This window comes from Hemiscyllium ocellatum, chromosome 47, assembly GCF_020745735.1.
Source record: "Hemiscyllium ocellatum isolate sHemOce1 chromosome 47, sHemOce1.pat.X.cur, whole genome shotgun sequence".
Lineage (NCBI taxonomy): Eukaryota > Metazoa > Chordata > Chondrichthyes > Orectolobiformes > Hemiscylliidae > Hemiscyllium > Hemiscyllium ocellatum.
This window is the reverse complement of record NC_083447.1, coordinates 12,742,039-12,769,172: the sequence shown is the minus strand read 5'-3', so window position 1 is coordinate 12,769,172 and position 27,134 is coordinate 12,742,039. Positions and strand designations below refer to the sequence as shown.

Sequence of the window (27,134 nt, the reverse complement as noted above, 5' to 3'; positions counted from 1 at the left end):
AACATCGAGGGCCGAAGGGCCTGTACTCCGCTGTAATGTTCTATGTTCTATGCTGCAAGCATTTGTACCTATTATTTAAATGGTTTGGTAGATTGGCTTAAGCATAAAACGTGGCGAATGTTTAACTCTGATTTAACATTATTAATTCATCATTGCAATAAGGAATCAGGAAATTATTCTTCATATTCATGATGAGGAATCCATGAATATTTAAAAATTTGAGGTGTTTTAATTGTTTTCTCACTAAAAATACAATCTTCGTACTTGTGACTGTGTTATTAAGATAAATTGGAACCTAATGTATAGGCAATTTGCAACTTTAAAATGGTCTATGCCTAACAACTGACTATGACATCTTCTTTCCCAGTTAACAACTTGAACCTCTATCCTTTTACTTGAGTCTTAAAGACATTAAAAAGTGGATTTCCCATTGTCACTTGCTGAAGCATTGAAGGAGTTGAACTCATCTCAATGTAATTCATTCACCCAGAGAACTGGAGACTGGATGGCTGACTGGCAATACAGAGTAACACCAATAGCCTGGGCTACCATGAAGAACACTCCTTTTCAACCTCTTCCCTCTCATGGGCAGCACGGTGGCACAGTGGCACTGCTGCCTCACAGCGCCAGAGACCCGGGTTCGATTCCCGCCTCAGGCAACTGACTGTGTGGAGTTTGCATGTTCTCCCCGTGTCTGCGTGGGTTTCCTCTGGGTGCTCCAGTTTCCTCCCACATTCCAAAGATGTGCAGGTCAGGTGAATTGGCTATGCTAAATTCTCCGTAGTGTTAGGTAGGGGGTAAATGTATGGGTGGGTTGCGCTTCGGCGGTCGGTGTGGACTTGATGGGCCGAAGGGCCTGTTTCCACACTGTAAGTCATCTAACCATGTGATCTCTCTACTGGGACAGCGGGACTATGGCAAATTTCCTAAAGAATTGAACAGGACAATGCAAAGTATTGTCTTTAGCCTGTCATTGACTTAACCAGGGGTTGATGTTCATAACATTGAGGAAGTGATGTAATCATTTCAGATCAAACTTATTGTGACAATAAGCTACATCTCCAGAAAAAGAGCAAACCGATTTCACTCCAATATCTACCGAGATGATTTCCCCAAATCAATATCTCTGACTGCAAAATCCCATATAAAGCCAGGTAGCCCATTCCCATATTACATGGGCTGACTAGGATGTAGAAATAAAATGTGGTCTAAAACATATGCAAAAACAATAATTGCAGCTCAATTCAGAAATTATTCATTTCATTTAATATGCTAACTGTGAGGGCAACACTCACTGTTTCCCAAAGTGTCATTGTTAAAATTGATCCTGTCAAAGGATGCGTGTGTCACTGGTAAGGCTAGTATGTGTTGATCCTGAACTTAGCGGTTTTCTAGGCCATTTGTGAGGGCAATAAATTGCTCAGGGTCTGTGGTCACTCTTAGGCCAGACTTGGGGGTAAGGATGAAGAACATTAGGGAGCCGGTTGTGCAGACAACAATGGATGGTAGTTTTATGAGAGTGGAATCTGATAGCATCCTCCATGACATGAGTGAAGGTGAGAGTTATATTAGAATTGTGTGGGAAATCCAGGAAAGCGTATTTCAACAGTGGGAGCAACATTTACACTTTTGCCAAACAGTGAAGCGAATATATCATCAGGCAACTGTGAGTTGCCAGTTAAGGGAGACTATCGCTTGTTAAACACTTCATTAACATTTAGCTTCTCGTCTTACCAAATGTGCCATGGAACATGAAAATCAGAGTGGTATCCTGTCGACTTCAGCTTAGCGCTTGCTCCAAACGGCCTCCATGTTAGACACCAGAAATCAACATCTCAGGACACCAGTCACATGTACTCCATTTGGTGTTTTGGCTTTCATTAACAGGGGATCAAGTTTAAGAGCCGCAAGGTTTTGCTACAGCTCTTTTTAGATTAGATTAGATTACTTACAGTGTGGAAACAGGCCCTTCGGCCCTGAACAAGTCCACACTGACCCGCCGAAGCGCAACCCACCCATACCCCTACATTTACCCCTTACCTAACACTACAGGCAATTTAGCATGGCCAATTCACCTGACCTGCACATCTTTGTGACTGTGGGAGGAAACCGGAGGAAACCCACGCAGACACGGGGAGAACGTGCAAACTCCACACAGACAGTCGTCTGAGGCGGGAATTGGACCCAGGTCTCTGGCGCTGTGAGGCAGCAGTGCTAACCACTGTGTCACCATGCCGCGTGGTGGTGGAAGCAGAGTCATTAGGGACACTTAAGTGACTGCTGGACATGCACATGGAGAGCAGTGAGTTGAAGGGTACGGTGGTTCAGTTACTATATTTTACATTAGGATGAAACCTCGGCACAACATTGTGGGCCAAAGGGTCAGTTCTGTGCTGTACTTTTCTATGTTCTATCCACAGATATCGGCAATTGACATGCCAGCCTGTATCAGTGATCACTGGGGTTGGGTATGATTGTCCTTCATAAGACCATAAGACATAGGAGTGGAAGTAAGGCCATTCGGCCCATCGAGTCCACTCCGCCATTCAATCATGGCTGATGGGCATTTCAACTCCACTTACCCGCATTCTCCCCGTAGCCCTTAATTCCTCGTGACATCAAGAATTCATCAATCTCTGCCTTGAAGACATTTAGCGTCCCGGCCTCCACTGCACTCTGCGGCAATGAATTCCACAGGCCCACCACTCTCTGGCTGAAGAAATATCTCCGCATTTCTGTTCTCAATTGACCCCTTCTAATTCTAAGGCTGTGTCCACGGGTCCTAGTCTCCTCGCCTAATGGAAACAATTTCCTAACGTTCACCCTTTCCAAGCCACGTATTATCTTGTAAGTTTCTATTAAGTCTCCCCTTAATCTTCTAAACTCCAATGAATACAATCCCAGGATCCTCAGCCGTTCCTCGTATGTTAGACCAACCATTCCAGGGATCATCCGTGTGAATCTCCGCTGGACACGTTCCAGTGCCAGTATGTCTTTCCTGAGAGGGATGTCTATGTGTGATCTTCAGATGGCTAAATATACTAGTCCAGGATCCACAGATTCTATTGCATTTTGAGCAGTGGTGGGTGGGAATGGTGGTGGCTAGGCCTTCCTGATGTTCTATCTCTCCTTGGACAAAAGCAGTTTCTGGTCAGCAGTGCAGCAGAGATAATTTTCATGGCGCATAGCTCCTTGCTGGATGATACTTCTCCAGTGATTCTGGTTTGTAGCCATCCCCTCCCAGTTGGTGATGTTGATATGGAATTTCTCGAGGTTGGTCTGGATGTTATCTTCGAACCATTTCTATTAGCCACTACAGATATGCTGACCTTCCTTTAGCTGAGAGCACATGATTTGTTTTGGGAGGGTCGAGATGGGCATTTGGATGACATGGCCAGTCCATTGGAGTTGCTGTTGAATTATGATGGTAGTGATGCTAGCTCTGTTGGCCTTTTCCAACACACTGGCGTTAGTGTGTTTGCCTCCTCCAAGAACCTTAATGGTACATCTCTGGCTCACCTTCAATTCACTTCAGTGTCGGGCTGTGCTGACAACTCTCGTTGCAATGTTGCAGCAAGGACACTGTGTGCTCAGGGAAAGATACCCAGCTCACGGACTGGACCAGGCTGTAGCTCTGGGTTCTAATTGTCTCAGACTGAGTCTACTCAGATACTCACAGCATCCTTGCTTCGTCTTTTTGCAGTTTGCCCCTTAGCCAGAGATACTGGACTCTCAGTACTGCTGTAATGTCATTTAGTGCAGTCACAAAGCTGTGGAGTTTGTTGTGATTTTCAGCACCTTCAGTCAAGTCAAAAAAGTAACCTTCACTCAGGAGGTAAATCAAGGGCAGCTTCCGATAACAGTCTAGGCTCTTGGACATGGTCAGTAATCCACTCGGGATGGTAAGAGTCAGGATGCTCTCCACATAAAGGGTAAGGAACCAAACGTCACACAGCCCATCACCCTACTGTGGACTGTGTTCCTCCTGGAATCAGAGAGAAGCAGATATTACAGGAGATGAAAATGGGTGGCACAACTGTTATTTGTAGTGCAGGTAGTGAAGTGTCTTGACTGAGTGAGTAGGCAGCACAGAGAGCGTGGATAAATTGTGGTATTGGAAATAGGGGTAGGTGAGAACAAGTGAGGGAAGCTGCTGCATAGAATAGTGAGAGGGACAGAGCACAAGTCTTGGTGGGATGTGGGTACGTTAGCAGAGTCAAAGTCAGTATGAGATTAGATTACCTATAGCGTGGAAACAACCCCTCGGTCCAACAAGTCCACACAGACCCTCCAAAGAGAACCCCCCCCCTCCTATATTTACCCCTGACTAATCCACCTAACACCACAAGCAATTTAGCATTGCCAATTCACTTAACCTGCACATCTTTGGACTGTGAGAGGAAACCGGAGCACCCGCAGGAAACCCATGCAGACACAGGGAGAATGTGAAAACTCCACATAGACAGTTGCCCGAGGTGGAAATTGAACCCAGGCCCCTGGCGCTGTGAGACAGCAGTACTAACTGCTGAGCCACTGTGCCGTCCCATGGTATCAGAGAGGAGACAATGGCACTTATGCTGGCAGAGTGGAGAAAGTTATTGACCTTCTTCCTACAGTGCTTGGAATTTCTCTGTGAATACAAGAGCAAGGAGTTTATGCTGGAACTGTATGAAATGCAGGTTAGGCATTAACTGGAGTACTCCATAAAGTTCTGGTCACCATATTATAGGAATAATGGGATTGCATTAGAGAGGGTACAAAGGAGATCTATCGGATGCTGACTGGAGGGTTTGATCTATGAGGAAAATGTTTGGAGCAGTGAAAGTTGAGAGGAAATCTGATAGATAAGATTATAAAAGCCATAAATGTGGTGGACAAGGGGGCACTTTTTCCATTAGTGAGGTGTCAAGAAACATGGCCTACAGATTGATGATGAGAGATAGAGATCTAGGAGGAGAGTTGAGGTGAATTCTTGCACTTATTCTCAAATAATAATTTTCAGTTAGTGGAATAGGTTTGTAAAAATACAAAAATAGTTCAGATCCTTTGTATTTTTTTAAAAACAGATATTAATACTTTGCTAGTTTATAAATTTACAGAGGGAACATCCCCAGAGGGAAGAGAGTGGGAGTCTGGAACTCATGGCCTGAAAGGGTGGTTGAGATAGAAACCCTTGTAATGTTTAAGTAGTGTTTTGATACTCTCCCATGTTGTCATGACTCCAGGGCTGTGGGCGAAGAGCTGGAAAATGATATTACTGCAGTCAGATTTTTGTTGACCAGCATAGATACAATGGGCAAAAAGCCTCCTTGTGTTGCTGTGATAATCTAGGAATTTACAGCAAAATGTTGCAGGCTCATTTTTGAAATTCACACCTCCATCTCCCCTCTCTCAGTTAAAGTTTCTCCTCAGACACCATGCCCAGGACTGGAGGCAAAGAGTGGCTCCATAGTTCAGCAATGCCTCCCTACAGCTCCTTCTCTCTTCGCTGACTGGGAATACCAGGAAATAGAGCTGTTAAATGGCTCTGCAAGCTCTACGTGCTATATGGTATACTCCTAATTCTTGTGTGTAAACTGCCTGGTGCATTTCCCTGTGACAGCAGAGACTACATTTCCGAAAGTATTTCGTTGGCTGTAAAGCATATTGAGGAATCCAGTGATCAAGAAAGAAGCTCTATAAATCCAAGTTCTTAGTTTATAATATACATCCCTCATCCATGTTAGCATCAAATGGGACTAGGAGAAAGTGAGGTCTGCAGATGCTGGAGTATCAGAGCTGAAAATGTGTTGCTGGAAAGCGCAGCAGGTCAGGCAGCATCCAAGGAACAGGAAATTCGACGTTTTGGGCATAAGCCCCGTCATTCCTGATGAAGGGCCTATGCCCGAAACGTCGAATTTCCTGTTCCTTGGATGCTGCCTGATCTGCTGCGCTTTTCCAGCAACACATTTTCAGCTCAAATGGGACTAGATTAGGTTATGTTCTCTGGACCAGTTGGACCAAAGGGTCTGTGTCCGTGCTGTATATCTCTATGATTCTATTCTTGTAAATCTGTTCCACACCAAGGCCTTCACTTCCTTCTTTAAAGCATTCCCAGATCAGGTCCATTGTGGGAACAGGATGGCAAAAATTTTGAAAGGGTTTTGGACATGGAAGAGAATTCAAGGGTTGGGGTGTAAGTCAGGGGAAAGGGAGTAGGAAAAATAGGGACAGGGAATGGGTCATCAAAGAATGTGAAACTGTAGTGCAGAAAGAAACCACTTGGCCTATCGGGTCTGCATCAACCCTGTGAAGAACATCGCACCCAGGTGCATCCCTATCACCGTAACCCCTCATTTCCCTTGGCTTAGCACCAAGCCCACACATCCCTGAATACTGTGGGCAATTTAGCATGGTCAATCCATCTAACCTGTACATCTTTGGATTGTAGGAGAAAACCAGTCTACCCAATGGAAACCCAAACAGGTGGGGGCAGAATTTGCGAGCTCCATACACACACACACACTGACACAGGGAGGTGGAATGGAGAATGTGGGGAGGCAGAGGAGGGTTGGGAAGGTAGAGGAAAAATGTCATAGATCATAGAATCCTTACAGTGTGGAAACAGCCCATTTGGTCCAACAAGTCTACATCGGATTGCCAGGCTGGGGCGTCAGAGGCTGAGGGGTGACCTTATAGAGGTTTACAAAAGTATGAGGGGCATAGATAGGGTAAATCGGCAATGTCTTTTCCCTGGGGTCGGGGAGGCCAGCACTAGAGGGCATAGGTTTAGGGTGAGAAGGGAAAGATAAAGAAGAGACCTACAGGGCAACGTTTTCACGCAGAGGGTGGTACCTGTATGGAATGAGCTGCCAGAGGAAGTGGTGGAGGCTGGTACAATTGCAACATTTAAGAGGCATTTGGATGGGTATATGAATAGGAAGGGTTTGGAGGGATATGGGGCTGGTGCTGGCAGGTGGGACTAGATTGGGTTGGGATATCTGGTCAGCATGGACGGGTTGAACCAAAGGGTCTGTTTCCATACTGTACATCTCTATGACTCTATGACCCTCCAAAAAGTATCCCACCAAGACCCATTCCCCTATCCTATCGCTTTACATTTCCTCCTAAGGTCTCTAAACTACATATCCTTGAACACGATGGGCAATTTAGCATGGCCAGTTCCCATAACCTGCACATCTTTGGACTGTCGGAGGAAACTGGAGCACCCAGAGGAAACCCACACAGGTACGGGGAGAATGTGCAAACTCCACACGGACAGTCATCCACGGCTGGAATCAAACCCAGGTCCCTGGTACTGAGAGGCAGCAATGCTAACCAGTGGACCACCATGCCGTCCACCATGTGGAGGTGGAAGGAGAAGGGAGAACGTAGGGAGGTAGAGGAGGAATGGGGAGGGACAGGGGGAATGTGTGGAGTGGAGGCAGAATGGAGAACTTGGGGAATGGGGAAGGAAAGGGGAGGGAAGATGTGTGGAGGAACAATGAAGAACGTGGGGAGGTTAAGGAGGAATGGGAAGGGAGAGAGGGCATGAGTGGAGGGAGAATGGAAAATGTAGAGAGGTAGAGGAGGAAAGGGGAGGGGAATAGGAAGGGAGAATGTGTGGAGATAGAGGAAAAACAGAGAACGTGAGAAGGTCTAGGTGGAATGGGGAGGGAGAGGAGGAATATGGGAGAATATGGGGAGGGAGAGGAGGAATGTGGGAGAATATGAGGAGGTGTAGGCGGAATGGGAAGGGAGAGGAGGAATGTGTGAGAATATGAGGAGGGAGAGGAGGAATGTGGGAGAATATGAGGAGGTGTAGACGGAATGGGAAGGGAGAGGAGGAATATGGGGAGGTGTAGGCGGAATGTGGTGGGAGAGGAGGAATATGTGAGAATATGGGGAGGTGTAGGCGGAATGGGGAGGGAGAGGAGGAATGTGTGAGGAATGTGGGAGAATATGGGGAGGGAGAGGAGGAAGGTGGGAGAATATGGGGAGGTGTAGGTAGAATGGGGAGGGAGCAGAGGAACGTGGGAGAATACAAGGAGGTGTAGGTAGAATGGGGAGGGAGAGGAGAAATGTGGGAGAATATGGGGAGGGAGAGGAGGAATATGGAGGTAGAGGAGGAATGTGGGAGAATATGTGGAGGGAGAGAGTGAAAGGATACAGGGAGAGGGCGGGGCCTCAGCAGCGTCCTGACCCCGCCCTCCGCCCGTTTCCAATTGGTTGAAAGCCGCAGCATTACAGCCAATAGGAGAGCTCAATATTGGGTTGCCAAGGTATGAAGCGTCGATGGCGGCGGCGGAGATATCGCAGGCGAGAATGAGAGAGGGAGACAGATAGAGCCGGAGGGAAAGAGACAAAGAGGAAAACGGAGAGGAGAGGAATGAGGACATTTTACCGATATCGTGCGAAAAGCAGTTGATCTCTGTCCTTTGACGGTGATTGGATGATTCATCCGGTGGCTACGTTCCGATTGGTGGGTTAACACGTCAATCATGGATGATCCTGGGCCTAACTCGATTGTTTAAAACAACCAGAAAAACTAAAATAAAGCAACTTAAAGCATCAATGGGTTCGGTACCTTAATTCTACTTTTCTGTCGACAGATGCTGGTTGACCTACTGAGTTTCTCCACTTGTTTTCATCCCTCACTATCCCCATCAAACACTCCCCAGGATCACAGCACGGGGATTAAATACAGAGTTAATCACCCTTTACTTTGGAGGGACATGGAAATAGTGAGGACTGCAGATGCTGGAGATCAGAGCTGAAAATGTGTTGCTGGAAAAGCACAGCAGGTCAGGCAGCATCCAAGGAACAGGAGAATCTCCTGCTCCTTGACCTGCTGCGCTTTTGAGGCAACACAATTTCAGCTCTGGAGGGATATGGGCCAGGTGCTGGCTGTTGGGACTAGATTGGGTTGGGATATCAGGTCGGCAAGTTGGGCTGAAGGGCCTGTTTTCATGCTGCACATCTCTATGACTCTACTCTTTGGCACAGTGTTAAGCTTTCAGTTTCAATCAAACACTCCCAGGACTGGGACAGCACTGAAGCAGTGAATTGCATTGATTATGAAAATAGAAATTACTGGACAAACTCAGCAGGACTGACAGCATCTGTGGAGAGAAATCAGTGTTAATGTTTCATGATAAGTGACCCTTCCACAGAACTGATTGCATTGATTATTAGATATAATTCTTGGGTAAAGAGATTAAAGCGTAATGGGAAGAAAGCAGGAACAGGGTACTGAGTGGATGATAGGCATGATCATATTGAACGAGGGAGCAATATGAAACGCCAAATGGCCTCCTTCTCCTATTTTGTTAGAGTCAGAGTCAAAAATGTACAGCAAGGAAACAGACCGTCCGGATATTTCTATTGACCTTATATATGCAGGTGCACAAGTAAACCACAAATCAGTTTGCTTTATGGCATTGCCTCTACTCACAACATTTCAAAGAATCAAAAGAAACATGAAGAAAATCTTTTCTTTTACACAGAGAGTGTCTGGAGTGCACTACCTGAGAGTTCGGTGGAGGCAAAGTCACGTAGGGCTTTGGAATTGAATAAATATTTGAAAAGCTTTGCACACGTGTGTGGAAATGGGATTAGCTAAATTGTGTTGGAAAGAGATGGCACTCATACAAATGGTTTCCTGTCTTGAAATCATTAAATTTAAAATATTTTATATGGCATATTTGACGTTTATAAAGAACTGAAAGTTCCAAAACCCTGCCTATCCTGAAAACCTTTGAGTAGGAATGAAAGGACAAGTAATGTCTATTTGAGTTACCCCTCACCAATATCTCTTAGAGTTTGCAAGTTTAAAAATATATTTCATTGGGTGTTTTACCCGAAATCTGTTTATAGTTTGTTTTGCCAGAAAAATGGAAGTAATGTGTGATATCAAAGAGTTTGATTGCTCTCTGCAGTGCTACATTTGGCTGAGTTTGCAACCTGTTCATAGCTTGATATCCTTTCTTTGCAGGGAGATGGCTGAGCTGCATATTATCGGACAGATTGTTGGAGCAAGTGGTTTCCCGCACAAAAGCCTGTTTTGTAAATGGGGGCTGCAGACAGGTAAGACTCTTGCTTAGGTGTGTGGAGGATGTTGGGGAACACAGTGTACTGCATTTAATTTTTTACCTTATCCTTTCATGAGATGGGGGTGCCATTGTCAAGGCCAGCAGTTTGTATCCCATCCCTAATTGCCCTTGACTGAGTGAGTTGCTAGAGCCATTTTAGAGGGCAATTAAGAATTAACGACATTGCTGTTGGCTTGGAAACAGAAGTAGGCCAGATGGATTATTAATAAATGATCATTTCATAGTCACCATCACTAATGATTAGTTTTACATTCCAAATTTATTAATGGAATTTAAACTCCATTAGCTGCTGTGATGGGATTTGAAACCATGTCCTCAAAATATTTCCAGGGATGCTCTGGATTACGGGTTCGGCATTGCTATTGTTAGCATCTCCCTGCCAAACTGCATGTCTTGGTGGCATAGCAGGGGTGCTGGGGATCTGCTGTGCTTGATTCCTGTTGGAGCCGTGGGTTTAATATGAGACCAGGTAAGGATTTTGTTCAGTAAAGGATATTATAGTGGACTTATATAACCATGCGTTATAGTAGTCATGGAGATTGTTATTGACACTAGCTTTATGTTTCGCGATTTATTAGCTCTAGCCTGTTTAATTTTTCAATAAGGAGAAAGTGAGGACTGCAGATGCTGGAGAATCAGAGTCGAAAAAGGGTGGTGCTGGAAAAGTACAGCAGGTCAGGTAGCATCCGAGGAGCAGGACAGTCAATGTTTCGGGCAGAAGTCCTTCATCAGGAATTGAGCGGAACTGTCTCAGTTTCTCATTGTGTCAAGTCAGGTGCTTTCTAGACTAACTTATCAAGATCATTTAGAAGGATTAGTCTACAATTCTGTTATTGTTGATAATTAAAGGTCTTTTCTTATTGTTCAGCAGGGAGAGATCTGCACAGTATGTAATTCCACTGGGCTAAGATGCCATAGACCCAGGCTACCACTTTGGGGACTCTGTTTGAAATTCTATCATGACAGTTTGTGAAGCTTGAAACATTTAATGAATCTGGAATATAAAAATCGTCAGTATACTGTACAGATTACTGTAATTGTAGCCATGACAATTATCCATCATTGATTGTTGTAAAGACTCAATTGGTTCCGACTAGTTCTAAAGGAGAGTCATCCCAGTCTCAAAATATTAACTCCACTTCTGCCTCTACAGATGTGGCCAGACCTGCTGAGTTTCTTCAGCACTCTGTGTTTGGTTCACTAGTGTCTCAGGGAAGGAAATTTGCATCTTTGGCTGACCTGCGCATGACTCCACAGCAGTGCGGTTGACTCTTAATTGCCCTCCAAAGTGGCTTGGCAACCCACTCAGTTTAAGGGCAGTTAGGGTTGGGCAATAAATGTTGGCCTTGCCAGTGGCACCCACATCCCATGAATGAACAAAAAAAAAGTTAAGTAATTCCAATTCATTCATTAACCAACACCTTTTTCTTTTGTAAAGCAGATTACTGGATTTATTGTCTCCTCTCTTCCCCCATCCCATGGTTATAGGCTGTGCTTGGAAGCTACTTTCTGGCTTAAGAGAAGGGCAAACACAAGTGGACAACCCTGTAATCCAGGACATGGCCTACTGGTCACATCCTATTGATGTACATTATGCGACCAAAGGTCTCCAAGGTAACTACAATGTACTCTAGTCTTACTAAGCTATACACTTCTTCCTCAGGGTTACTAGTCCAGTGACATTGCTCCTATGCCATCACCACCTCTAAAGATAAAGCGATTGAGGGGGGCAAGGCCATGGAGAAACTTGAAAAAAAATCGCGAATTTTAAATTCAATACATTGTTTGACTAGGAGCCAAATTAGGTTAGTGAGCACAGGGGTGAGGCTAGAAACTCATTTTGGAGGAAAGTAAGACACCAAATGCCAAATAATCTCATTTAGTCTCTGTTGCCAGTAACTGGGAATCAGAATTTGAAGGAGGCTTCAGTTTTCCTAATGCTTAACCAGTTTCTGCTCCCTTACAGGAGGTCAGAAAAAGAGTCTGAGAACTGAACAGTAATAGAGGAGTTGAGAGAAGTGCCAGTGATTAGATGTTATTGGTGCATGATGTAGATGAGAAATAAGACACTTAGCAAGCTGCTTAGTCCAAGGGCAGTTAGGAATGGTGCTGACCTTGTCAGTGATGCTCACATCCAAAGACTAAAAACAAAATCCTTGTTTCATTATTAATGTACTGGGGGAGTAACTTGGGGTTCTTTACCTGGCATTATCCTACTTGTTGACCTTGTTCTATACCTGCTGTCTATTTTACAGACATCCTAGATTATTGTAGTTTAGTCTATCTGTGCTTTTGTTCCTGGAATGGGATTTGAATCTTCAACCTTCCAACTTTAATGTGTGTGTTAGCACCATGTTAAGGATGAGTGGTACTTAGTATCGGGACAGGGATTATCTTGCAGCCAACATAAAGTTTTACCCTGCGTATGAAATCAGTGGCTGAAGAGCTGGTTAAGTTGTGTTTCTCTCTCTCTCTCTCTCGCATGCACACACACTTCTGTGTCCTCTCTGTTTCTGTGTAGTTGTAAAAAAAGCCAGAATTTCTGCACTGCAAATTAATAACCTAAATAGGAGCAGGAGTAAGCAATATTTCCCCTCGAATCTTACTTTATTCCTTAAGTTCATGGCTGACCTGCCACATCAGCTCCAGTTTCTTGTTTTAGCCTAATACCCTTTGATTCTCTCAGTGTCAAAAGATACATCTACTCAACCATAACAATGTTCAGTGACTGAACACTGGTGCTTTTAAAAAAAATTAAAACTAATTGACAAATTTTAACTATGAAACAGCAATGATTTCATCATGTTGCTTCAAGATTTGTCTCTTAACCTTTCCAGGTTCAGTGATGCCAGCAGGAAAAGGAGCCAGCACTGTAAACCCAATTAATCTTGTCACCTCCTATAACTAAATGGAGGTTGATGGGCTTTTGTGCTTTGTTCAGATTGCCTGAGAGAAAGTTTGTAATTATCGGCACTTTTTTTTTGGTTACAAATTCCAAAAGTACAGAAAGGATATTAATTAAAGGAAACATATAACAAGAGAGGCTTTCACTGAGGCTGGAGCTTTGAAATTTAGGTCTTTGTCTGTTCATGTAACTGTATCGAGGTGATACAATTACTTGGGTAAAAAAGGAATGCCTGTGGTTTGAAAAGGAAAACTGCAGGGAAATTAATCAAAATTGATGGGTATTTTGTGGAATGTTGCTGTAGAAAAGGAGACCATACAACCCATCTTGTTAATGCTGGCTAGCTGGCCCCACCTTGCTTGCTCTTACCTCATAGCTCGGCATACATCTCCTTTTAGAGCTGACGTCCAATTCTCTTTGCATATTGTTGAACTTACCTCCACCCTTCCAGGCTGAGTTCCAGATGACAGCAACTCATTATTTTTTAAAACAGTAGAGCCTCTTTCTATTGTTTAACTTCTGTGCCAACGATTGAAGAACAGTGTTCTTTGGTTACTGACCCACATTTTTTAAAATAAAAAAAAGCGTGGGAATTGGGCATCACTGGCAAGGCAATCATTTCAAACAAAAAAAACCCAAGAATTATGGAAAGAATTCCTGTACTTTTCAAAGCAAGCTACAAGCACATACCGAATGTGCTATTTACACGGTTGTTTGTTCAACTAGGTTGCAGATCAACTGGCGACTGGTTGTGTATAGGGTGAGGTTCATCTGGCAGCAAGTAGCTGATTGGTTTGTGCAGTGGTGATCAGATGACAAACATGATTTGGAGATGCCGGTGTTGGACTGGGGGGGTACAAGGTTAAAAGTCACACAACACCAGTTTATAGTCCAACAGGTTTATTTGGCAGCACTAGCTTTCGGAGCCCTGCTCCTTCATGTGGTTGTGGAGTATCAGATCATAAGACACAGAATTTATAGCAAAAGTTTACAGTGTGATGAAACTAAAATTATATATTGAAAAAGACATGGATTGTTTGTTAAATCTCTCACCTTTTAGAATGAATATGAAAGAACTGAAACCAGCAATTTTAAAATCGATGATGAAGGCCTTCTACCCACCAACAATTGTGTGACTGGCTTCCAGGAAGCTGAATAGCTTGTGGATGTGAATGAGATAGCCAGAAGCCTCAGACCTCTGGAAGGATGGAAATGTCCTTGCCCCTGTAGTTTAAATAAAGCCTGAAGAAAGTCACTTTATCTTGCCTGACAAGTTGCTGTAAGCTTATGCTTTTAACTCGAAGTCAGAAACTTTGTAAATTGTGAACCAGTTGCCCTGTGCCTGCAAGTACCTGAAGAAGAGGTCAAGGAATAGCAAGTCCTGACAGGCCAAAAGGAAAATCTGAGCAAATCTCATGAACAGGAATTATTGAGCTGCCTTCTCAGTTTTCCCCTCCACCCATAACAATTTTTTTTTTGTCTGGGATGTGTTTTAGAGTTTTAACTGATAAAATTGGCACAGTGGTTAGCACTGCTGCCTCACAGTGCCAGAGACCCGGGTTCAATACCCACTTCAGGTGACTGACTGTGTGGAGTTTGCACATTCTCCCCGTGTCTGCGTGGGTTTCCTCCAGGTACTCCGGTTTCCTCCCATAGTCCAAAAATGTGCAGGTTAGGTGCATTGGCCATGCTAAATTGCAATGTTAGGTGAAGGGGTGAATGTAGGTGAAGGGGTGAATGTAGGGGAATGGGTCAGGGTGGACTTGTTGGGCAGAAGGGCCTGTTTCCACACTGAAGGTAATCTAATATAATAAAATTATTTGTTGACCTTTTTACCTGTAACAAGAATTTCTTTATTTATAATAAATAGGAATTCTTGTTAAGAATTTCTTGACTTGAAAACGTGATTTCATGCTTTCTGTCAATCTAGGTTTAAAAGGCAGGTTGATTTCATATTTAACAATTAATATTTAGCTTTTCTGACAATTCTCGGAAAAATGGCACTTGATTTCTACTGGTTACCACCATATTGAAAGTGACAACAGCAGATTTACTTCCCTAAAGGACGTGAATGAACTGGATGGGCTTTTACAACATTCAATAATAGTCATCTCTAAAATTAATGTTCAGTATGTTGAAATTCCAGATTGTATTAATTGAATTGAAACTTCACCAGCCCTGAGTATTTTGTTTTTGGAAGAATCAGCAATCAAGATTGAGACAATTATTTTATATTCCAGATATGTTAACAGAATTTAAACTAAACCAGTGCAGTGTTGGGATTTGAACTCCTGACCCCAGAGCTTTACTCATCCAGTGCCATTATCACTGTACCATTGTCTCATCTGTTCTGTTCAAGTTGATATCCTGATGAGGTGCCAGCGTCTGGTACTGCAAAGGTCCAAAATGGCAGTGTCTCTTTTAGATGCTGCATAATGTACTGAGTGTGCCTGGCATTCTACGTTTCAGCTTCAGCTTTGTAAGGTCTGTCATTCCCACACCCTGCTTTCAGTATGGTGTCTCCATTTTTGTTTCAGTTTCCAATATCATCACTTTTTGAAAATTTGGTACTGCTGGTGTCTGTGTAGATTTTTTTTTAGCAAATAACTGAGCCACCCAGGCCCAGAGGATTCATGACTCTCAAGGTCCGATCTTCTTGTGTGTGTGGGTCACCCATTTTGTCAGTTGGACCTGCTGCAATTGACTTCAGTGCCCAGGGTTGGAAAATCAGCCTGGGCCTTTGCTGCTGATCACCATCCTCCACATTCTCTGCTGAAATGTCAGATAGATTGGCCCTGTGTTCTCTGGCATTTAGAGAAATGAGAGATTATCTCATTGGAACATCTAAAACTCTAGGACCGCATCCAAGAAGCAATTTTTTTTCCCTATTGTGATGAGTTTAGAACTACGGGGTCATGGTCTTAGATTGAGGGTTAGCCATTTTGGACTGAGATGAGGAGATATTTCCATTCTTGGAGGTTTGAACTCCTTTGCATTTCTCTTTGGCCGAGGATTGTGGCAACTTGGTTCATCAGTGTGATAGAAATGATAGAACTTTGGGCACTCGAAGACCTGACAGATTTAGGGTGTGGGTGGGAAAATAGAATATTAGTCATGATCTTACTGAAAGATGAGGCAGGCTTGAGGTCCAAATAGCCCCCTCTTGCTCCTACTTCGTATGTGATCGAATGTGATTCTCCCAATCGTGGCGGAATGGTTTCCTGACTGTGGGTACAAAGGGTGTCTAGTACATTTGGCTTGTATCTTTGTAAATTGGGAAGGGAAGAAGGGGAAGTCATGCCTTCACAGCAGTAATAACAATTCTTGCCTCCAACCAGCGAATCAAACTCATTCTGTCCCTATGTTTTGCACCAGGCTGGCCCAAACTGTACATGCAGGTCTGGCACCAGGACTCATTTGGCAGGAACGAGCTGTGTGGCTATGGTTTCTGCCACATCCCCAGCAGCCCAGGTACTCACGATATCCAGTGCGTCACCTGGCGACCCCTGGGCACCTGGCAGGAACAGCTCTCCCAGATGTTTGTGGGCGGCGGTCCCCAGCTGAAACATAGTGACCTCATTTACACCGGGGCTGACCGCTATCGACTCCAAACCATGGCCATGGGCAAGGTCCACCTCCAGCTCAGCATCATTCTCCGTAATTTTGACCAGTATGGTGTGGAGTACTGAATGGATTGTCAAGAGACAGACTTCATGGTGAATGGTGACTGGTGATCTTCAGTCCTCTCTCTGACTTTTTCCACCTCTTTCTTCGTGCCTTCCAGAAGTTTCTGTCACCTTGGACTGCATGCAGAATTCCTGTGGCACATATTTGTCAGGTTCCAGCATGGTCTTTGCTCCCTGCATTATATGGCGGTTCCATTTATAACAGGAATTGTCTGTATATCTTCTCAGTGTGGGCTTGATGTCGGTTATCATTCCAACCTGATGACTGACTTGCATGGTAACATTGTGTTGGTGTTTTTCCCACTGGATACATTTCGTGCTGCAGCACATCAAGTTTATATATTTGGAAGATGTCATTTCTAAAATGTGTACAGTGATGGTGAAGTCTAAATTCTGTGATTTTATGAAAGCAGAGATGGCAATTTGTCAGCTATGCAGACTGGAATGTCAAGCTCCATGCAGAACCTGTGTTTGATTGCTGATATTGGGAGGGACCATAGCTTGTGTGGTATGGTTACCGCTGGGTTAGGGGGTTTGGTGTGGGGATGGGGGCTAACAGTTCTTTTCAGGATTACTGGCAATCGTCTCTACCTGAAGAATGTCCAAGCAAAGACGGTGGAATGGATAAGAGGTTGTGGGTTTGAATCCTTCTTTGGTCAAATTATTTAGTTATTCATTATTCTGACGTCATTCAGAAACTGTCCCCCCAGTGAGAGTCAGCTTCTTCAGGATCATTCATCCCAGTGAGAGTCAATGCCTTCAGGATTAACATCCCAATGAGAGCCAGCCCCTTCGGTAACTGTCTCCCCGTGAGAGCCAGCCCCTTTGCGAACTGTATCCAAGTGAGAGTCAGCCCCTTCAGGAACTGTAGCCCAGTAAGTGTCAGCATCTATGGAACGGATTGCAATGGGGAGTAAATATGGAACTGATGTAAAATGACTGACTATTGCCTGTTCCAAACTAACACCTGAATAAATCTCCATATGTGTCTTAGGAAGCTGATTAATTATCTTTGATTACATGATACTATAAAGCTTTTCTGAACAGAAATGTATTATTCTGCTTCGACTGCAAAACTAACTTATTGAAAGAGCAATGTGCATTTTATATAACTCAATAAGCCAATAAATCAAGTGATTAATTTTTAAAACTTATTGAAAAATTAATTTCTTACATTTGCTGTCCCTTCTTTTTGAACATGGTTCAGACTGATGATTTGGAAGCTTCACTCTGCTGGTAATAAGTAGACGTTGTAGGAAGTTTGATGCTAGTTTCTGCTTAGTGGTAGGTGTGTTGTGTTAAATTACCTCTTTAATGGAAGATCAATTAGTGTCTTCATTTTTGAAATGGAAAGTCTCAAAGGTACAAGTTGTGCTAATAGCAGAATATTGTGTATGGAACATAAGAACTAGGACCAGGTGTAGGTAATTCAATCCCTCTGGCTCTGTCAGTTGACCTTACTTCAGCCTTAATTCCACTTTTGTGCCCGCTTCCCATAACCCTTCAACCCATTACTAATTTAAAATCTTTCTATTTCCTCCTTAAATGTATTCAATATCCAGCATCTTGTAGTGAATTCCACAGACTGACAACCCTTTGAGAGAAGTCATTTCTTCTCTTCTATGTTATAAATCTGTTACCCCTTATCCTGAAAATCATGTCCTCTCATTCTAGACTCATGAGAAAAAATCCTCTCCATATCTACTTCGCCAATTCCCTTTAGCATCTGGTATATCTCAGTTAGATCTCTCATTCTTCTAAATATAGGCCTAAACTGCCCAATCTCTTTTCATAAGAGCAACGGGGAAAAGGGAATAAATGTTACCCAGTCTATGATGTCCACATTCCACAAATTAAAAATAAGACAATCTAGTGAATCATCTCTGAACTGCTCCCAGTGCAATTATATCCCTCCTCAAGGATTTTTGCAATACTCCCAGGGGAATTTTAGTCTGTGTAGGAGTTTGAATGTTCATCAAACTTGAGTTATACCTGTTCTGGGAGAACTTGACTCTGTGTGATAGCAACTCAGCAGCCCATTTTACACGTCTCCCTGTTTTTAATTCTACCGGATTTGTTTAGCAATCAGCTGTTATGTGCGTTCACCCATCCAGTTCTTCAGAGCCAAAATCGGTACTGATAATCCAGTGCCATACTGCTGTACTGTTAGAGGTGCCATATTTTAAATGAGATGTTAAGCTAAATGGATGTAAAAAATCCCAAGGCAGTATTTCAAAGAGGAGCTGGGGGTTACCTCCAATGTCATGGCAAATAGTTATTCCTCAATCAACATCCCAAAACCAAAATATCTCATCATTATTCTACTACTGTTTGTGGGAGCTTATGTGCAAATTGGCTGCAGTATTTCCTACATTACAACAGTGATTACACTTCAGAAGTACTTTATCGCTGTAAAGCTTTTTGGGACATAGTGATTTACAAAAAGCACAATAGAAATGCAAGTCCTGCTGGGGTTCTTGTGGTGCAGTCACTGCGTCTGTACTTCTGAGCTAGAAGCCCTGGGTTCAAGTGTCACCTCTGCTTTAGTAACATTTCTGAATGGGCTAATTAGTAAAATATCTAGAAAGGCCAAGTCCTTTGCTTTACTCCCTGCGATTTTGATGCAGGAAGTCCAATGGCACACAAGGGGGCAGTCACACACCACAAATCAGTGTGCATTGCGAATCACTAACTGGATTTTAGTCTCTTTCTATAACATGCCGTTTCCAAACACTGCATGCAGAAAGCGACCTGCACTTACCCGTCTGTGTTTGCAGTGGTAATAATGTGCTTTAATACAAGTTACAAGAGAAACAAATCAATGAAGTATCTTTTTGAAACATAGTTGCTGTTGCAATGTTGTATTTCTGTTTGTAGCCCACTTTGAGCTATTACTGTTCTTGCCCTCTATCCTGTAGTGTTTTTCATAGAATCCTTACAGTAGGAAGCAGGCCATTCAGTCCATCAAGTCGACACTGACCCTCCATAGAGCAACCTACCCCATCCCTATAATCCTGTATTTCCCTTGGCTAACCTACCTGGTCTGCACATCCATGGTTAACATGGGCAATTTAGCATGGCCAGTCCACCTAACCTGCAAATCTTGGACTTTGGGAGCCAACTAGAGCACCTGGAGGAAACCCATGCAGATGTGGGGAGAATGTGCAAACTCTTTGCAGACAATAGTCCAAGGTTGGAATCAAATCCAGGTCACGGGTTGTGAGGCAGTAGTGTTAACCACTGAGCCATTGTGCCGCCCCACAGCCATGGCTGTAAATGTACCCTTGCCTCGTGTTTGAGTCATGTGGAAAGGTCTCTCTGTATCATGGAGTTGCATTTTATCTCAGATTCTGGTCAGTCTAGTCTCTGTTTCAAATTCTGATGGGTCTCAACAGAGTTTGCACTGAGAGACTGTTCTCTTTAGCACTGAGGTGTGGAGAAATTCCTTCATTCAGAGGGTTGTGAATCTTTGGCCTCTCATGGAATCAAGGGATATGGGGAGAGGGTGGGAAGGTAGACCTAAGCTGAGGATGTCATTATTTCTGGAATGGTGAGATTTTTGTTCTCTCGAAGGATCCCCTTTGAGGATCCTTCAACGACACCTTCCAAACCTGCACTTAATGCCGTTTAGAAGAGCAGCCGATACATGGGAACACAAACACCTACAAGTTCCCCTCTAAGCTACGTACCATAATTATTTGGAAATGTAATTTGCTGTTCTTCATTGACTCTGGATCAAAATACTGCAATACTCTGTCTAACTGCACTGCAGGTGTCAGTAAGCTACACAAACTGGAACGTGATTCATTGCCAACCTCTCTGGGGCAATTCGTAGTGGACAAGAGATGCTGACCTGGATCAGTGGTGCTGGAAGAGCACAGCAGTTCAGGCAGCATCCAACGAGCAGCGAAATCAACGTTTCGAGCAAAAGCCCTTCATCAGGAATAAAGGCCTGACCTATCAAGCAATACCCACATGCCAAGCATGAATAATAAAACGGGCAGGTGGGAATGTGAAACTGAAGCCCGATTGTATTGAATGGGGAAGCAAGCTTGTCTGTCAAATGGTCTACTGCTCTCTTATGTTCTAGTATTTTTAACAGTACAAGCTGTAGGTGGTGCACGAGTTACATATAGCAGCTGTATACCTTGCAGCTCCCCCGAAGTTAGCACTTGTTTTAGCCAAACATGTGGGAATGCAGTGATCACACTGGGGAATATCTCGAAATGGATGGCTGTTTAGAGCATGCAGAACTAAGCTTTGCTCCGGAGTATTTACAGTTTTAGCTGCTGGCTTTCTGATTACTGTTTTTGGAAAATGTTTACAATGATTCCAGCCATTCCTCTCAATTCATGCATCCTGCACCTGCTCCTTCTAATAATGCTGCTCCTTGTGTCCTGTGTTGAACTTGAGTTGCATGTTTTTTTTTCAGATTTTTCAAACCTACGTTTGGTGGAATCTAACTACCAATACGGCCTTAAAACTTCCACCTCACTTTCCACATTCGCAGGGCTCCTTAAATCCCACCTCTCTGACTAAGCTCATGATCACTTGTCCGAATATCTCCCCCTTTAGCTTACTGTCAGTTTATTGGACTAGACCTCTTATGGTGCAGTGGCTAAGGACCCCAACTCTGGGCCAGAAATGTAAGAATCGAGTCCCAACTCCAGGACTTGGTGCCCTCGGGAAAGTATGTTCTGGTTGGGGACCATCAGATTGGTTAACAAGCTGCAAATTGTTCTGATGCATTAATGGCAGATTATAAGAGTGGCGAATTTCCTGGTTAGTCATCATTGTGTTGTAGCCGCTGTGTAATAACCACCTCACGTTAAAAGACTCTACTGTAAATGCTTATTGTAGGCTGCACTCTGTAGTCTTCATACTCTTCCTCGTACGAAGGGACTTGCAGAAGATATCTGACTGATTATGCTTTTGTGAAATGCCATGGGGCACTTGTCAATATTAAGAGCATGAAGTGAAAATAGCTAACGGCTGATTCCAGCATTCTGCCTTGTTGCTGCCTTGCATGCTTGGCCTTCCTACACAACTTGATTTTCTCCAGCTATCTATAACATATTAAAAATATTGTATATTGCACACACTCCTTCCTGTATTGTCTCACACTTCCTGTCACTGTCACAATCTCTCAAGTAACACTCCCAGTGTACTTGCTAACACCTCCATTTGTTATGTGGTGAGTCACAGGATATACTGTTACCTGTGAATAATGCCTGAGTTGATCTACTGGTAATATGGGGAAAAATTAGTTTTCAAGGAGTCAGCCTAGAATGTAGGTTGGGTAAGGTTTGGTAATTCTGTGGGCAATGGCCTATGCCTCTGGAGTCAGACTTATTCAAATGCCATGCTCTAAGTTGAACATTCAATCCAAAGCACCGGTTATGAAGGCTTGAAATGCCGCTGACTGTATGTTCCAAATGATTGCTTGTCTCTAGGCAAAATAATGTAACATTTGTTAATATGGTTTGGAAAATAAAATGAGGACAGAGGGCATCTCCATATTGTGTTTCCAAAGGCTCATGGCCTTTTTGAATAACGGGGTGATATTCCATTTCAGTGTAGACTGATGAGCAAAATTGATGACGGGCGGCATGGTGGCACAGTGGTTAGCACTGCTGACTCACAGCACCAGAGACCCGGGTTCAGTTCCCGACTCAGGCGACTGACTGTGTGGAGTTTGCACATTCTCCCCGTGTCTGTGTGGGTTTCCTCCGGGTGCTCCGGTTTCCTCCCACAATCCAAAAATGTGCAGGTTAGGTGAATTGGCCATGCTAAATTGCCCATAGTGTTAGGTGAAGCAGTAAATGTAAGGGGATGGCTCTGGGCGGGTTGCGGTTCGGCGGGTTGGTGTGGACTTGCTGGCCCGAAGGGCCTGTTTCCACACTGTAAGTAATCTAATAACAAAAAGGTTCTTGCAGTTTAATTACAAACTTCTGATGAGTCTGGTGCAATTGATACTCACTTTTCAGTTGCTGTTAGTCTGCAACAGAATTTAGTTTCCCTTATTTCTATCCACATGACTCTATTAAGATCATTAGGTCTAGGTGCAGGAACGGACAATTTCAGCCCCTTGAGCCTGCTTCCCCAATTAATATGATAATGGCTGAGCTTATCTTGGCCTCAACTCCATTTTCCTGCCCTCTCCCATAACCCTTTAACCTGTAACTAATTAAACATCTGTATATTTCCTCATCAAATTTACTCACTATCCCGTATCTACCATGCTTTGTGGTAGTGAATTCCGGACATTCATGACACTTTGAGAGAAGTAATTCCTGTTTTAAATCTGCCATCCCTCAACAGAAAAATATGATCTCTTGTTCAAGGTATTCCTACAAGAGGAAACGTCATTCTGCACTTACTTTGTCAATCCCTTTAAGCACCGTATATACTTCAATTATATCTCCTCACATTCTTCTAAACCCTGGCAAGTGCAGACCTAAACTGCTCAATTTCTCCTCAAATGTCAATCTTCCCACCTCTAAAACTAATCTAATGAACCTCTGAAATAGACTAGAACTTGAAGAATTGGACGATAGCAAGTTAAAGAAATGAAACATTGCTTCACTTGCACATCAGAAGATACTTTTCTGAGGTTGGGATAAATTTCTGGAACCGCATCTGAACATGCACTGACCCTGTCCTGGGTATGTTTGATGGCGACGATGTAGTGGAAATTTTCTTTTGAAAGTTTACTGAGTGTTTGAGAAGGACAGTGTTGAAGGAGCTTTGCTTTCAGTTAAAAAGAGTAGAGGACTCTTTATTCTAAATCTAATCCCATGCAGTACCGATCCTTTGAATGTTTGATGGTTTAAAAGAGTAGAGAGAGCTCTACTCTGTATCTAGCCCTGTACTGACCTGACCCCGGGCTCACCTGTCCTGGGAATGGGTGATGGTGATGGTGAGGAGGGAGTTTTACTTTTCATTAAAAAATGTTGAACAACTTTTACTCTGTCCTGTGCCTGTCTTGGGAGTATTTGATGGCAACACTTTTGAGGGAGCTTTACTATCAGTTTACTTTGAGTTTAAAAGAGTAGAGAGAAATTTAGTCTGTACCTAACCTAATGCTACTGCTGCCAAGAGAGTGTTTATTGGGGACAGTGTAAAGGGAGATTTACTCTATATCTAATCCTGAGCTATTGCTGCCCTTGAGTGTTTGATGTTGCTGTATGGTTTCCAGAGTAGACCATGGACGTTAATCACATTTATCAACAGAAAAGGAACCACGAAACAATGTACTGCAAGGTCACTGAACCAGCCAAGCCAATCCCTCCTGTATGTTAACTTTCTAAGCAAGCCGATCCCTCTCTTACATAGAATGTACCTTGAAGCCCTTGATTCATTATGATTAACAACATTCAACCTTTTCCCTTTATTTGTTTGTATTCAATTAATGTGTACTCTTGAAGAAAATAAGTTTTTACTGATAGTTTGATATTCACTTTCCAGATGCTACATAGATGGTCAGTGCTGTGCCACTCAGTTCTTTTTTTAAACACACCCACAAACAGTGCTGTGACACTCAGTCCTTTTTACACGCAGAGCTAATGCTGTGCCATTTAGACCTGTTTTTCATACACACACACACACCCCCCATCAGTGTGGGAACAATCAGTTCCCTATTACACACGAACAGCCAGTGCTGGGACACTCAGCCTTATACACATACAGTCAGTGGGACACCCAATGCTATGTCACATATGTGGTCAGAATTGTACCCCCCAGTCCTGTCACACACACAGCAGTCAATGCTGGGACACTCAATCCTACTAGACACAATCAGTATCAGGTCACTCAGTCCTGTCAAACACACACAGTCAGTGCTGGGACTCTCAGTCCTGTTGCAAACACGAAACATAAGATTGAAAGCAGAATGTGTTTTTCTTCAACATGAACAAAATACTGTCCACAGACAGCAAGTGCAAGGATTGCACTAGTCTATTAATTGAATACGCTGCATAGTAAGGGCACTATGACCTAAACTGGTATTGTATAGGGTGAGGAGGACAGATATGTGGCAGACAGGTCTATGCCCATGGGATCAAGGATGTCTTGCTTCCAGTCTGGTTGATCGGGTTCTGAGATGGCTGTTAAGTCCAACGTGAGATCTGCAGACTCTGCTACATATAGTCAGGTAGGTGAGTCATTTGGAGTCATTTCACTTCTGCCGTTCCTGATGAACCTTCTCCATTTCATTCATTCACAAGCCAGGGTCTCTTGTGAGTCAGAGGGGATATTTGACCTCCTCAGGGAACCTTTGAGCATGTCCCTGAAGTGTTTCTGCTGTCCTCCAGGGAGTTTCTTTCCAAGAGCAAATTTTGAGTGGATTTGTTGCTTTGGGAGCCATGGTGTCAGACCTAAGAATACCTAATGATGCTGATTCTTTCCTGATTGGTGCCTCAATACTGAGAAAGGTGTATTTGGAGAGGCCTGTGAAAGTGCCACTGGTGGGCTCTGCCAAGGCCAAGTTGTTTAAAACATATAGAGGGTGGTTGCTACTGCTACCCAGTACACCAAGTGCTTAATCTGTGGTGTGAGATCCTGGTCCTTTAATAGTTTTCTGTTCAGTTAGCCAATACTTAAACTGCAAAATTCCAGCAATGATTTGTTTTGACTTATTCGTGTGATGTGGGCGTACCTAGCTAGGCTGGCGTTTATTGTCAAGTCCAAAGGATAATTAAGAGTCAACCATATTCCTATGGGTCTGGAGTTGCATATACGCCAAACCAGGTAAGAATGGAAAATTTCTTTCCCTATGGATGAGATTTTAACAGCAGTCAACAATTATTTCATGATTGCCATTAAGCAATTTATTCCACATTTATTGAAGTTTAAATTTCACCATCCTCCATTGTGGGAATTGAACCCATGATCCCAGAACATTAGACAGGTTAGCTGCATCTGATGCTAACCCAATGACATTACAACTACATCATTCTCATTTGTTATCTAATTTGTCATCTATGTGTCTAATCCCATGCTGTACCTGTCCTGGGAGTGTTTAATATTGATACCCCGGTCCAACACTGAAATGCTATCCACTCTGCCACTCCATTATTTTGCAGAGTAAATTTGTTTGCAAAATATATTGCCAGTGTTCACAAGTGAAACCAGTAGCAGACATACAGGAGCTGAGTTGAAAGTGGCAGAAATAGTCTGTGATAATGAAATGGGTGATGTTGGAAAGCCCCTCATTACGTGAGGAGTCAGGAGTTTCAAAATAATTTGGGAGCATTAATTGGGAGGCACCTCCTGCTTCTGAATTTGTTCCGTGTCTGTTCAAAAACCACAAGTGAATCTCTGAGTTGGATCAGCAGCTTACCGGCAGCCAGAGCTCCTCATTACAGCAACCTTCCTGGAACATTCAAGAATATCGTGGAGATATAGGGAAAAACAGGAGCGGGAGTATGTGAATCTTGACGTCTTCTGATGCATACAATAGACAGTGGCATATTGAACCATCTGGTGGGAGAGGGAGTAGTTATGGAGGCATTTGTTACCCACAGGACGATCCCATAAACCTCATTAGGCTGTGAGTGACTGGCTACTCTATTCCAATGTTGTTCAAGGGATGAATATAAGCCTGTTTTGGGGCGGTGATTTTCTGTTGAGAGTGGACGACTGAGATTTCCTGATTCTACAAACTCTGACCCATTTTCTGTGAAGTCAGTGTGGGTGAGGGTGAACTCATTCACAACTGTTGGGACAGTTACAGTATGAGGAGCAAAGCTTGCTCTAATACGGTCTCCATTCAACATTCCCAGGACAGGGACAGTATGGGGTTAGATACAGAATAAAGCACCCAATCCTCTTTTAAACTGAAGGTAAAGATTCATCAAACACTCAATGGTAAGGGACAGCATAGGGTTAGATATAGATGAAAGCTCTCTACAATGTCCCCCAAATGCTCCCAGGCCAAGTACAGCATGGGAGTACAATGCAGAAGTGATTTCATTGATTTTAATACCTCATATAATGGACAAGTCTCATTGGGATGCACTCTCCACACTGCACAGGGGGCTCAGAGGGTGAGATATAATAATCAAGGATTTATCTGCCCTCTCAGGTGATGTAAAATATCCCATGGAATGTTCTCAGGAAGCAGCAAGAACTTTCTCCCAGTTTTTTAGGCCAACATTTCTGCCCCAGCCAATAGCTCAAAACAGACCATCTGCTCACTCTTACTGCTGTTTGTGAGAGCTTGCTGTACACAAATTGACACCTATATTACACCGGGGGTGGCTGCACCTCAAAAATAAGAACTTAATTAGTTGTCGGTCGTCCTGAGCTTGTGAAAGGCGCAGCAGCAATGTTGAATGTTCACTGACTGTTAACATGTAGCACTGGGCAGTCGTTAAAGTTGCTAAACAGTAAAGGAAATACAGTCATTTGTGTAGAGACTGCTGGGCTCAGCAGTGCTGAGACTCGCTTCCT

At 43.5% G+C, this 27,134-nt stretch overlaps 1 protein-coding gene across 2 annotated transcripts; it reads left to right on the top strand.

Annotated features, from left to right (window-relative positions):
• The first annotated feature begins 8,249 nt into the window (after nt 1-8,249).
• On the top strand, nt 8,250-17,799 carry b9d2 (B9 domain containing 2). 2 transcript variants are annotated; one of them, XM_060856043.1, is made up of 4 exons: nt 8,250-8,461; nt 9,974-10,065; nt 11,580-11,705; nt 16,372-17,799. In XM_060856043.1, the coding sequence occupies exons 2-4, from the start codon at nt 9,978-9,980 to the stop codon at nt 16,683-16,685; spliced, it is 528 nt and encodes a 175-aa protein (XP_060712026.1). In that variant the 5' UTR covers nt 8,250-8,461; nt 9,974-9,977; the 3' UTR covers nt 16,686-17,799. The 2 variants fall into 2 exon arrangements, with proteins under 2 accessions (XP_060712026.1, XP_060712027.1); XM_060856044.1 differs by lacking the exon at nt 8,250-8,461 and having other exon boundaries at nt 9,975-10,065; nt 11,533-11,705.
• Nucleotides 17,800-27,134: the final 9,335 nt, after the last annotated feature.

Bases quoted from the DNA above. Each gene is read 5' to 3' on its own strand.
- b9d2 (XM_060856043.1), top strand. From the start codon at position 9,978: ATGGCTGAGCTGCATATTATCGGACAGATTGTTGGAGCAAGTGGTTTC. The intron at 10,066-11,579 runs GTAAGACTCTTG...CCATGGTTATAG, and splicing joins TAAATGGGGGCTGCAGACAG to GCTGTGCTTGGAAGCTACTT. The intron at 11,706-16,371 runs GTAACTACAATG...GTTTTGCACCAG, and splicing joins TGCGACCAAAGGTCTCCAAG to GCTGGCCCAAACTGTACATG.